At 39.4% G+C, this 12,287-nt stretch overlaps 1 protein-coding gene across 2 annotated transcripts; it reads right to left on the bottom strand.

Moving 5' to 3' along the window:
• Nucleotides 1–3,000: 3,000 nt before the first annotated feature.
• Nucleotides 3,001–10,891, bottom strand: gtpbp8 (GTP binding protein 8). Of its 2 annotated transcripts, none has more exons than XM_008404157.2 (8): nt 10,698–10,891; nt 9,636–9,834; nt 9,402–9,555; nt 7,709–7,807; nt 7,013–7,143; nt 6,595–6,694; nt 4,120–4,238; nt 3,001–3,214 (listed from the first exon to the last, which is right to left on the bottom strand). In XM_008404157.2, the coding sequence occupies exons 2-8, from the start codon at nt 9,803–9,805 to the stop codon at nt 3,124–3,126; spliced, it is 864 nt and encodes a 287-aa protein (XP_008402379.1). In that variant the 5' UTR covers nt 9,806–9,834; nt 10,698–10,891; the 3' UTR covers nt 3,001–3,123. The 2 variants fall into 2 exon arrangements, with proteins under 2 accessions (XP_008402379.1, XP_081460812.1); XM_081604686.1 differs by having other exon boundaries at nt 9,636–9,827.
• Nucleotides 10,892–12,287: the final 1,396 nt, after the last annotated feature.

The raw sequence follows: 12,287 nt of genomic DNA, 5'->3' as shown, positions 1-12,287 counted from the left end.
TCTGTGTCTTTACTTTGTCCGCAGTCGTCCTATTACACAAGAGACGATCCAGTCAGGTGGATAAATTCCCAAAATGTTTAATCTCCTTTTCCTTGTTTTATTGTGGAGCTCTAACAGTACAAAATGTGGGTGTATCAGATCAGATCGTTATCTGAGGGCAGATCTCCAAAGATAACGTCCAGGCCAACACACAAACCTTTGCACGCCTAGTTGCACAACAAAAGCAGCGGATAAGTTTACTGCAAACCGAGTAAAGGACAGGTTCGATGGAGACGAAAAGATAAAAGCTGATCACCCACGTAAAATCTGATAAGACTGTCTTTGAGGAACACTCATGATCCCCTTCCTCATTCCTCTGAGTGACACACCAAACACGCCTTTATGTTTCAGCAAATTCAGATACGCAATCAAGAGGCTTTATGGGCCTTTACTTCTGGAAATATTTCCAACACTAATTTACAAGAATTTAATTAAAGGTGTGCGTTAATGCTTAATCGTGAGTTTATTGCTAATTTTCCAAAACGTTATGTTCACAGATGCTAACTCCCACCTGCAGGTGGCAGTATTCCTTCCTTACTCTCCACTGCTGCCTCAGGCGCAAAAAAAAATCAGATTTACCGTCATACATAAGCACAAATACCAAAAAATTCCTTGCAAAGACTTTTACCTCCAGAAAATCTGTGATTTTAATTGCAAAAATTTTTTTAAAAATCACAAAAAACAATCGTTAACTTCGGGAGGGACGGATCAATGTGAAAAGCAGTTCTGATCGAATGCACACACAGTTGAGAACCTGGAATAAAAGTTTTAAACTAGACCTAATTAGACCCAAATAGAACGCATATAGGAGACTTGGTCTGCCAGGAGTTACGTTTAGAAAATTAAGTACGATAAAGGAGAACATTGAATTTTAGCTTCCATAACTATGCAGATGATACTCAGCTCTACCAGGTGACTCTGAACCATCCAATCACTGAACAGATGTTTAAAACCAAACAGAATGAATGCACAGCTTCAGTTACTGCAGCTGGAAACTAGAGATCAGGCTGAACTCTGACCTGAACCTTCAGAGCCACATAAAGACGGTTACAAAGTCGGCCTTCTGTCACCTGAAGAACATTTACAGGATTAGAGGACTAAAGTCTCAGCAAGATCTAGAGAAACTCATCCTGTAGCAGTAACTGCAACAGTTTCTTCACAGGTCGGAGAACAGACCTTGAAATATTTCTGTTAGTTCATAAACGGCTTAGCAATAAAACACATTAAAGATCTGCTGGTGTTGTATCAACCTTCCAGAACCTCTCAGGTCCTCTGGTTCTGGTTCTGCTCTGCATCAGAACCAGAACCAAACATGGAGAAGCAGCATTCAGCTTCTATGCACCACAAGCCTGGAGCAAACTTCTAGAAAAGTGCAAAACAGACAAAACACCGAGTTACTTAGTTACCTTTGAACCATAACAAATGGAACATTGACCAACGTATTTGATGTATCTGATTCTGAGTTTCTCAATTGGTGACTAATTTTGTGTTTTTATGACATAAAACTCTGTCTTGAATTAGTGAAGGCCACCAGAGCAGGGAATTCTGGGTAAAAGTGGCCATGATGCGCACTTACCAGCCATCAGGGGTGTAAAGAAATTATTCTAACCACATTTTAGAACCAGTGGATTTAAGTTTTGCTGTGTATGGTGCCAAATTCATGCCAAAACTTGACAGGAGCAAAATTTTAATTCACCACTAATGAGTGCGACACAATCAATGCAGTTTTATAAATTTATCACATAAACATACATGCTTCATTTTTACAGTGGCATTACTTGGTTTGGTAAAAAGACAAGTGTTGTAGTGTAACAGGCTAGAAGGTTTGGTAGCTAATAGTTTAAGCTAACATTTAGTTTGCATCTGATAAAGCTTGAATCCATGCCTCTAACTTTGAACCGTCAATCTGACTGTATTACTGTTTAAAACTCGTATTTCCATTTGATTTACAGAGCACTCCACTTTTTCTTGTTGTTGTAGCCATTGCTTTGTGAGCTTTTAATTAGCTGGTAATGTAAATCTGCAACAATAGTGACAGATTTCTGCTGATTGATAAAATAAATGAACCCACCAAGAAAGCTGCTGGTTGAGAGAAAATGGAAAGAGAGAAGAAAGATATAAAACTGAAGGATGGAAGTCTTTATTCAGTCTGTAAAAGTGTAACAGATAACAATATGTCTTAATGGTTTTAACTTCTTTTGTTTACTACTGTTGCGTAACGAGTTGCCTGCACTACCCGACTTTTATGTGGTCGTATAAAGCTTATGAAACACACAACTTAATCCCTGAATGGTAATAGCTTTTTATTTTACACATTACTTCGAGGTAAAGTGCTTAGTTTTCATCTTAACTGGTTTTATGAACATTATTTAAAAGCAGCATTTGTTTTCCTAGTTTTTTTGACATTGGCTGCTAAGATGTGAAACACTGAACCCTCCTCTACTTTACATAAATAACCCAAAGAGAACCTTGGTGTCTGGGTTAAACATTAAAAAGATTTACTGTGATGCATGTTGCATTTCATTTCATCCAGTCTGTAACCGCAGCATTTCACCAACATCAGCTAAAATATGATTATGTGCTTGACCTCCGATCCAACAGGGCGGAGAATGAAAAACAGATGTTTCTATTTGGAGAAACCTGCACTTTGTATCCTCGAGAAACTCGCAAAGTTATAAAACACAAGAGGAAACTTACCAGCATAATAAAAAAAAACCAGAGCAACAACTAAAATAACATCTGATGATATGATTTTTGAATATTAAAGGATTGATAATGTGATGAGTTACTCAGTACTTGAGTAGACTTTTTTTTACTAAATACTTTTTTACTCTTGGACAGTTACTTTTTACTTGAGTACAATTTCTGGGTTCTCTACCCACCGCTGATTGTAACTGACAGGACAGTAATTAGATTTTTAATTCAAGAAAATGTGAAAAACAATCCATCAAATACCAAACGTAACATTTAAAGATTTTATTAGAAAACCGGAGCAGCAGCAGACATGTATAATTTATTAACGGATAACAGGAAAAATCCTCTGCAGGGTCGTGATTCCTCTTCAGTGAAACTCTCTGGTGTTTATCAACTTTTTGATGTCTCCTTCAGGCTGATGCTTCCTGCCACATGAGCAATGAAGCATCTCAGCAGGTGGATTCCCCAATAATTAACAGAGCTGTGAGAAAAGAAAGGAATGAAAAGTTCAGTCTTAATGTTAACTTATTAAGTCGTTTTCAGGAACTCAGAAGGTGGAACCCTGAAGTGGGTAAGTGCAGCACCAGGACAGTTTATGGTGAACAGGACTTGTAGGCTGATTACGTCATAGCGTGGCGACAAGAAGGCCTGTGAATTCAAAGACTCCTTCAAATGCGTCCTTCTTTTCCCCAGATTTAAAGGATGGGTCCGGTGTATCCTTCACGGCCCACGATATCCCATAATTTGAAAAAACACAATTAAATATCCAAAATGAGTGAAATTTATGACCATTATGAATGGAATCTAAGACTTTTATCGCAATAGAAATGTACAAATTCGACCAGAAAACCAGATTAAGTAATCCTGGTAAGACAAAATGTAAGACTTGTGATTAGCACATTGAGGCCAACTTCCTTTTTTAAATTAATTTTAGTCATTTTAAGGCCATCATTTTAGATACATGAATTTAAGACTTTTTAAGGATGCGTGGAAACCCTCATATCCTGGATAGTTCCACCATCTTACCACCTGCGTCATTCAATCAAACCCTCTCCATCGCTGGTAATGCATCCTGTGCCATTTATGAGGCATTATCTGTGCCCTTTGACCTTCTGATTGGCTGTCAGATGTTCCAGTAACTGCCTGATGACAACACTTATTCTACCTGGAGGACATTCCAGACCTGATTCCCCATCGCTGGTCTGCATGTCGACCAAATTACATTCTCCATGTTTATTATAAATCCAAATGTAAATTTGGCAGAATTGATGAACATCTTTAGTAGTTTTACTAATGTTGCAGCAGCTGAGACGTGTGTGTGTGCGCGCGTGTGTGTGTGTGTGTGTGTGTGTGTGTGTGAGAGAGGAGAGAAAGTAAAAGCATCACCTGATCAGAAAAGGCTGGGGGAAGCAGCTGCTGGTCTGAGTTTTAATCACATCCTGCAGATTCAGCAGGTTCCTCAGCAGCGCCCCCTGTCCACATTTATCCATCTTCGTCACCACCATCTAAACCAAAACATGTTCAGCGCTTTAGACTTTTAAAATCTTCCAAAAAAAAATTACAACATTCACTCTCCAAAATAAAAAATTAGTCAGGCAATAATAACAGATTAACATTTAAATTAAACAATAATGAAAGTTTGCTGTAAAAACAAACAATATTTTAACTTATTAATTATTACAATTTCCTTCCAAGACAAAATAAGTCCTTGATATTTTTAATAATTCTATTAGCTTTGAGTTATTTGATGTTAACAATATTTTGTGCACTTGCACTGGCTGCCCACTAGATGGCAGAGTATGCAGCGATAAAATCAATGAAGTCTCCCCAACTACTGCTGTACAATATGGAAAACATTTAATTATTGATTATGATTAATATGCATTTTAATTGCATGAATGTTCGACTCCTGACATCTATTATCCGACTAAACCTGGAATCAAAGCGATCTCTTGCAGCTGTAGAGCATAACAAAGTGGCCTCTGGAAAGCTGCCACTAGAAACTGGTGGAGTGAATCTGCAGGAATGATGTTGAAACTTGTTGGCGTCCACATTCTCCATCACTGCTTCGTCTGACTGCGTCCTGCTGCCGTCCCGATCTGTCGCAGAGCTTAATAACCCGACAGCATGAATAATTGAACGCTGACTCCCTCCAGAGTGCCGGTGCTTCGTTATTCCGTCGCAGCGGGGCGGTTCTGGATGTTTTTAAATAGCTGAGTGGGAACATTCAGCATTAATTCACTGTGGACACGATGAGCATCTGGGAGAAGGATGAGTGGAAGACAAAAAGGAGGGAAAAAGCCCCATGAAACACTGCAAGGCCCAACATCGGACAGCTTGGACTCCGACGTTTCCAGAGATGGTTTATGGATTTTTATGGATCAGTTATGGATGCAAATCTTTTAGGATCTCTGTATTAGATTGAAACACAGCTATGTCAGAGTGGAAGAACCAGTCTTGGTTCTGTTGGGCCTCAGCGTAGCATTTGACTCTAATGGCCACAGTTTAGGAGCTGAGTCGGACTCTCTGGACCAGTACTGGACTGGTTTGGGTCTTACATAAAGAACAGGGACTTCTTTGTGTCAACAAGTAACTTCTTATTGAAACAGAAATCACATGCGGGGCACCACAAGGTTCAATCCTGGGGCCCCTCCTGTTTAATATCTACATACTCCCACTATGTAGATAGCTCAGGTTATAGCTTGTATTAAGTTACCATAGCTACAGATGACACACAGCTCTACATTATAATGTAAACAGGCGACAATGAACACACTAGGGCTGTTGTAAACGATTATTTTAGTAATCGAGTAATCTATAGATTTTTCTTACGATTAATCGAGTAATCGGATAAAAACAATTATGAAATAAAATATTGGTAAATCTTCCATAACACCAGTGTTACTATCGGATATCAACATCAGTCTATTTTTTCCACATTTGAGCTTCCCTACCAGTTACTTTTTTGTAGACCGGGGGAGCAATACGGGATCCTCCGTTCAGAAACTCATCTACCCGCCATGTTCCGCCTCCCGTTTGTTCAGACCGAGATGATACAAGTTCATTGTGCGTTTCGTCCGTAAAGCTGCTCTTACCCTGTAAGCATCAGCCGCCCGCCGTGTTCAGTCTCTCCGCTCACCTGTAGAAATCCTCCTCAGCTTCTTCCCGCCGTTCAACCAGCAGCTCCGGAGCAGAAAGGCTGCCGAACTCCCGGCATCGCGCCGGTCATTTTAAGGATGTTTATTGGTCCCACAAAAACGATGAAAACCCGGAATTATCACCAATCAGTAAAATCCCCGCGGGCCGAACTTGAAGATTGGACGTTATGCCGCTAACACGTAGCTTCCGTCAACAACTCAGAGGCGGAAGTCAGAGCTCCGCTCAACGCAAATAATGTTCCGGCTGAAACACGGTGCGCTAAATGATAAAACATAAATTAACGAACACACTGAAGTCGATGTTTAAACAATAAAAGTGCAGAGGTGCCATAACTTTCTCCAGCTGAACAGAAACAAAACTGAAGTTATTATATTTGGACCTAAAGAGGAGCGATGTAGAGTTTAGAAATTAACAATCAGGCCTGAAACCTCGGTGTAATGATGAACTCTGACCTGAACCTTCAGAGCCACATAAAGACAGTTACAAAGTCAACCTTTGATCCATATTAACTGGAATACTGATCAATGTATTTTATATTTTCTTGATGAAGGTATTTGATAAAATGTTTATTGCTTGTTTTGTTATTGTATTATGTTTTTATGTTTTATGTTGAAATGTGTTTTACAAATAAACTTAACTTATGTTGGAGCTAAATGTTAGATATTTGTTTAACTCCAAAAGACGAAAATCTGAGGTTTTTACCACATAAGGACATCTGGTCTCCTCACACATCTCCAGGGCGATCCGGTCGGCTTTCTGCAGACCAACACTGCCGTCCACCAACAGGAATGTCCTGGCTAGACTGGAAGAAACCAGACATCCGCAAATTAATCACATCACTCACCAGACATAAAATAAAAATCCGGCTCTTCACTGATGAATTCTTAAGTCACTTCTTTCAGGAAACAAAAAGCAAATCCAAATAAATTCTCACAACATAAACAGCAATGAGCTGCAGCTAAATGTGAGAAGCTCAGCAGCACCACCTGGTGGATTAAACCACAAATACCGAGTGATGAAATAAAATGTATACCGCAGCAGAGTGAGCAGAAGCAAAGAATAAAAGATCTCAGCTTTGTTTGACACAATACTTGGATGTACATGTTAGACCAGCACTTACTTTTCCCTGGTGTAAAGATAAGGCTCCACCATGTCAACAAAGTCTCTGGGCGCTCTGTGTCCGTAACCCGGCATGTCCACCAAGGTGAACGCTTTGCCCACTTTGAAGAAGTTCATCTTCTTGGTGTGGCCCTGAAGGAGGGAGATCAAAATGAAACCTCAAAATAAGAAGTTATTTACATTCAACCTTCGCTTGATTTTATTACAGCAGGATTTTTTTCCTAATGTTTACTGATTTACTGTATTTTGGTTTTTATGAGTTTTATTTTAGTGTTTTTGTGATGTGAAGCACTTTGAACTTCCTTGTTGCTGAAATGTGCCAATAAACTTGGTTGACTGACTGATGGATTAAAAAACATTGGCAGTTTATGATTTGAAACAATGACACTGCTGACAGGATAACCACTGAGTGTTTTTAAAAGCTTTACGGGAAATAAAACATGACAAATTTAGCCCTTTATATTATGGAAAGATGGTCGGCCCTCCGGATACAAGAGAAAATGTCTGCTTAGCAAGTAATCATTTGATTAATTAGCAGATCGATACTTTGCATTAGTTCAGAGTCAAATGATCAACCTTGTAATCCTCAGCAGTGACAGTTTATTGCCGGACAGAAGTAATCAACCTGTCTGAACGAAACAAAGTGACATAAAGGGAAGCTGAAAGGTTCAGGGTGAAGTTTCTCCAGCAAACTCACTGGAGTTTTGGAGACTCGGACTTCCACCTCCGGAATCAGGGAAAACAGAGCTTTGATGAGCGACGACTTCCCCACGTTGCTCCTGCCGATGAAACACACCTGAAAACACAAACTGAGGTAAATCACTTCAACTCTGCGCTGCATCCCAACAATCCAGCAATTACCAAAAAGCCCTCCTGATGTACACTGCTCAAAAAAATAAAGGGAACACTTAAACAACACAATATAACTCCAAGTAAATCAAACTTCTGTGAAATCAAACTGTCCACTTAGGAAGCGACACTGATTGACAACAGGGACCCTCGTCGGGTCAATCAGTGTTGATTCCTAAGTGGACAGTTTGATTTCACAGAAGTTTGATTTACTTGGAGTTATATTGTGTTGTTTAAGTGTTCCCTTTATTTTTTGAGCAGTATATTTTTACTCCCATCAGAGTACCGTCTCTGGACGCGACTCGGACTCATCCGTCTCGCCGACAGACGGATGGAGCGGGAACCGACCCGGCATGCTGTCCGGTCTGAACGGTGCTAAATCTGCACATTTATCATCAGCTGCCTGCGCCTGCTTACTAATGCATTAGGCTGCAGTGACTGGAGAGATATTATGGTAGATTTTTACAGACTTGCTCTATATTTCAAGAGGATAGGGGGACATTTCGCTCTTCTTTTCTTCTGTCGTCCAGCTATGCTGGTTTTCATTCTCTGACATAATCTGCAGTTTCATTGATTTTATATAAAAAATGTTATTTACAGGATTCAATAAGAAAAAGCAATCCTGGAACTGGATTATTATTATGTTATAAGACAGGTCGAGAGTCGCATCAGTAACTGGTTTAAAGGTATCTCCACTACTCACAATGTTAAAATGTGACCCAAATAAGATTTTTTTTTTGCTTTTACTGAAATGTGCGACGGCATATTAAAGCCGTTCTATATCTAAAAAAAAGAGAGAAAATTTTTGCCAAAATGTTTTAGGAATTTTCTAAAACAACAGGGAAATTTCTGAGTTTGGAAAGACAAAAAATGTATATTAGAAAAATCTGAAGGTTTTAGATTAATCTTAGAAATTAAATATGCTAGAAAAAACTTTTCTGAGTTTCAACAGTTGAACATTTTTTAAATTGGTTTTCTCTCAAATTTGTGAAATTCATCTCAAAAGTTTTGTTTTTCTAACAAATTTTAGACTTTTAAAACTCATAAATGTTCAAGGTTTTTTCTCAAGAATTTCTGAGATTAATCTCAGAATTTAAGTTTTTTGGTAGAAACTTTAGAAGCTGCAGTTTCCAAGCTTCAGAGCTTCTGCCTCACAGAGCAGCCATCCCTACAAATCCCCCACTCAGCTCCTGTAGACTAGCCAGCAGCAATTAGCAAACACATGGTGCCACTGTGCATCTGCTAATCTCTTTATAGGAGCTAAAAACGTTGTTGAAGAGGAGTGATGCGATGACTTCCTGAAGGCAGAGTTTTAGAAAAAGCTGAAGTTTTTAAAGAGACAGACACCCAATTTCAAGGTGTTAAATTAGGAAGTAAATTTTCTTTTAAGCCATAATTGATGAATACAGCATTTTTATAACAAGTGAAGGTAACACAGTTACTTGATTAGGCTGTAAGATGGCACTATGTACCCAGAAAACACATAATGCTGCTCTGTTAAAGGTTGATAAGAGTTAAAAATGCTGAGGCGGCATGCCAACCTCTGGCTGTTTCAGAGCGGGAGCGTGGTCCATCCTCTCTGCAGAGACGTAGTAATCGATCCGGTGAGACGGTGAAGAACAGAAGAGCTTCTCCGCCTCCATCATGTCCTCCACAGAGGGATGAAACAGCTGAAAAGGCATCCTGTCCACTGACCTGAAAATGACTCCAGCTGATTAACAAACATCACCCAGCAGAGAGTTTGGGTTGAATGCATCAGAAAATCCTCCCAGCACCTGTCCAGGTGCGCCTCCAGGCCGCTGAAGGGGTACAGCAGGCTCTGCATCTTCTTAGGAGGAAGTGAGGCTGCTTTTCGAAGTGAGGACAGTTTGCGGACGTGTCGACTGGCGAGGTGAACTGGAGCTCTGGACCGAAGCCGCAGAGCGACCTGGAGACACAACGTCATCCTTAGCTGACCTCAGGTCTGCCTGCAAGCTGAGGAAACGCACACAGATCAGCGTTTACAAGTCAGGCTCAAATTTAGTATTTGATGCTATTGGTACATTTTTATTAATAAACAATCAAAGTGTCTTTCTTCATCACATCCAAGCAAAAATAAGTAGAATATTTAAACCACCCAGATTCTGCTAGACATTAATTTCTCCAACAATAATCAATCAACTAAATTAACTGATATTTCTTTGAACGACTTTGAACAATATGAACTCCAGCAGCAGGTGATCTGATGTTCAGATTTACACCCAACTGTCGTCTGGTTCCTGCTTCTGAGACTCTTCTGACACAAAATAATGCTATTTTTTAAATGAGATTACATATTCTGCATCTACATTTTTTTTTTACAAATGATTTTCATAAGTGCCATTATTAGGCTCTGTCCTTATCATACATGAAAAATATTCCCTTTATTCTGAATTTTGTGTTATTTTAGCCCGACAGCAGCAGAAGGTTTCAGTAACACTTATTACAGCGAAAGAAAATGAGGACATTGTAATTTCTGATAAATTTAATATCTACCTGAATATCCTATGTAATTAGCTTGAAAATCTAGTCTAATTTCGTCCACTTTAAGGTTTAATTTTACCCTGATTTCACTTCTTTAAGTGACTAATTAGTTAATTAGTAAATTTCGACGCCACGTGTTTAAACTATAGCAACGTTACATTTTTAAAAGCTTCTCTCATCTCTTATTGTTCTGTTAGATCTCCCTTATTCTAACATAGCAATGTTAGAATAACAGAATAACAGAAAACAACAACAAAAAACCCACCATTAAATCCCTTATTTGAACAGTTTGGTAACAAAATACAGATAATATACACATCGAAGCAAAAACTTACGACTGAAAGCCTTTGTTCCATAAAAAAGATAAACTCCCTTATCGATATGTTTCCCTCTTTATGTCATAATTCAACAACAACAACAAAAAAAAGAACATAAATGTTTCTAAAGCACGTAGTTTTCACTCTTCCCTGCCATTACTGCTCCATGTTTACAAATGACTCTTCTTCTTCGTCGCTTATTGGGCGGCAACCCCTTATCGCCACCTACTGGTCCAAAGTGATAACGCACCTTAAAGAAAGTTAAATCCCCATGAAAAACCGATTCAAGAGTGACTAGCTATAAAATAAATAAGCAAAAAAAAAAAAAAAAAAAAAACAAAGCAGGCAATTATTTTTCACCCTTGTACTTATTTAAACAGATACATCACTCAGTCTTACCTTAATTAAATGTGTTTTCTGGTCTCAAAATTCCTGCTGATTCTAATATATGGCTTTGTCATCTGAAAACATATCGGCTCTATGTCTACAGCATAGGGTACATGATTTTAGTAGCTGTTTAACAAGAATGTCTAATTTATAGGAATTGGAATAGGACAGAATAGAAACAGCTTTTATTGCCCCACAAAGGGGATATATAACAGCAGCAACAGACATAAAGGTTCAGACAAAAAGATTCTGTGTTAAAAACATCCATCCATTCATTTTCTTACACCACTTAGTGGGGTTGGGAGAGGTGCTGGTTCCAGGCGGGGTCACCTGGACAGGTCGCCAGTCTGTCACAGGGCAACACAGAGACACACAGGACACACAACCATGCACATACACTCTCACACCTAGGGGCAATTTGGACAGACCAATTAACCTGACAGTCATGTTTCTGGACTGTGGGAGGAAACCGGAGTACCTGGAGAAAACCCACCATGCACAGGGAGAACATGGAGACTCCATGCAGAAAGACTGGGGCCGGGAATTGAACCCAGAACCTTCTTGCTGCAAAGCAACAGCTCTACCAACTGCGCCACTGTGCAGTGTTAAAAACAATATATGAAAAAATAATATTAAAAATATATACTGTACAAGACTAACATGTTTTACAATGTCTTGCTACAGTAGTTATAACCGTTTTGTCATATTATAAACACAAACATTCAATTTATTTTGCCTTTATGTGACACTGAAAGAAAACAATGGGAACATGTGAAATGAAAGACAAAGGAATCTTTTAAAGAAATATGAAGTAAAAAACAAACTTGCTTACAGATTTTTCCCACCTGTCTCTCATGCATTGAGCCAAACTGAGACCAAGTGATGAAATCGTTGCTCTAATCTAACATGACGTGGGTCTTTAGAGCCTAATCTACGACGGGAGTCCTCTTTTAGATCCCGCTCCATCCTTCATGTTGATGCATGGCTGCAGGAGCGGGCAGAAGCATTCCGGCCATCCCGTTTTCTGGAACGTGAGCCGCTCCCATCCTGGGGAAAGGTACCGCCTCATCCCAGACGGCCTCCATCACCCGCTCTCTGGGGATTATGGAGGATTATAATGCTGACGTGGAAGAGGAACGCGCCAAAGAAACGTCTCCATAAATCTGGTTATAGGAGGTGGCAGAGATGGGAGCAGCTGCTGACCTCCTTCCTCCTCTGGAT

The sequence above is a fragment of the Poecilia reticulata genome, chromosome 2 (genome assembly GCF_904066995.2).
Source record: "Poecilia reticulata chromosome 2, P_reticulata-male-v2, whole genome shotgun sequence".
NCBI classification, from domain to species: Eukaryota; Metazoa; Chordata; class Actinopteri; order Cyprinodontiformes; family Poeciliidae; genus Poecilia; species Poecilia reticulata.
Note: the sequence above shows the minus strand (reverse complement) of the source record. Positions and strands in the feature narration are given on the sequence as shown.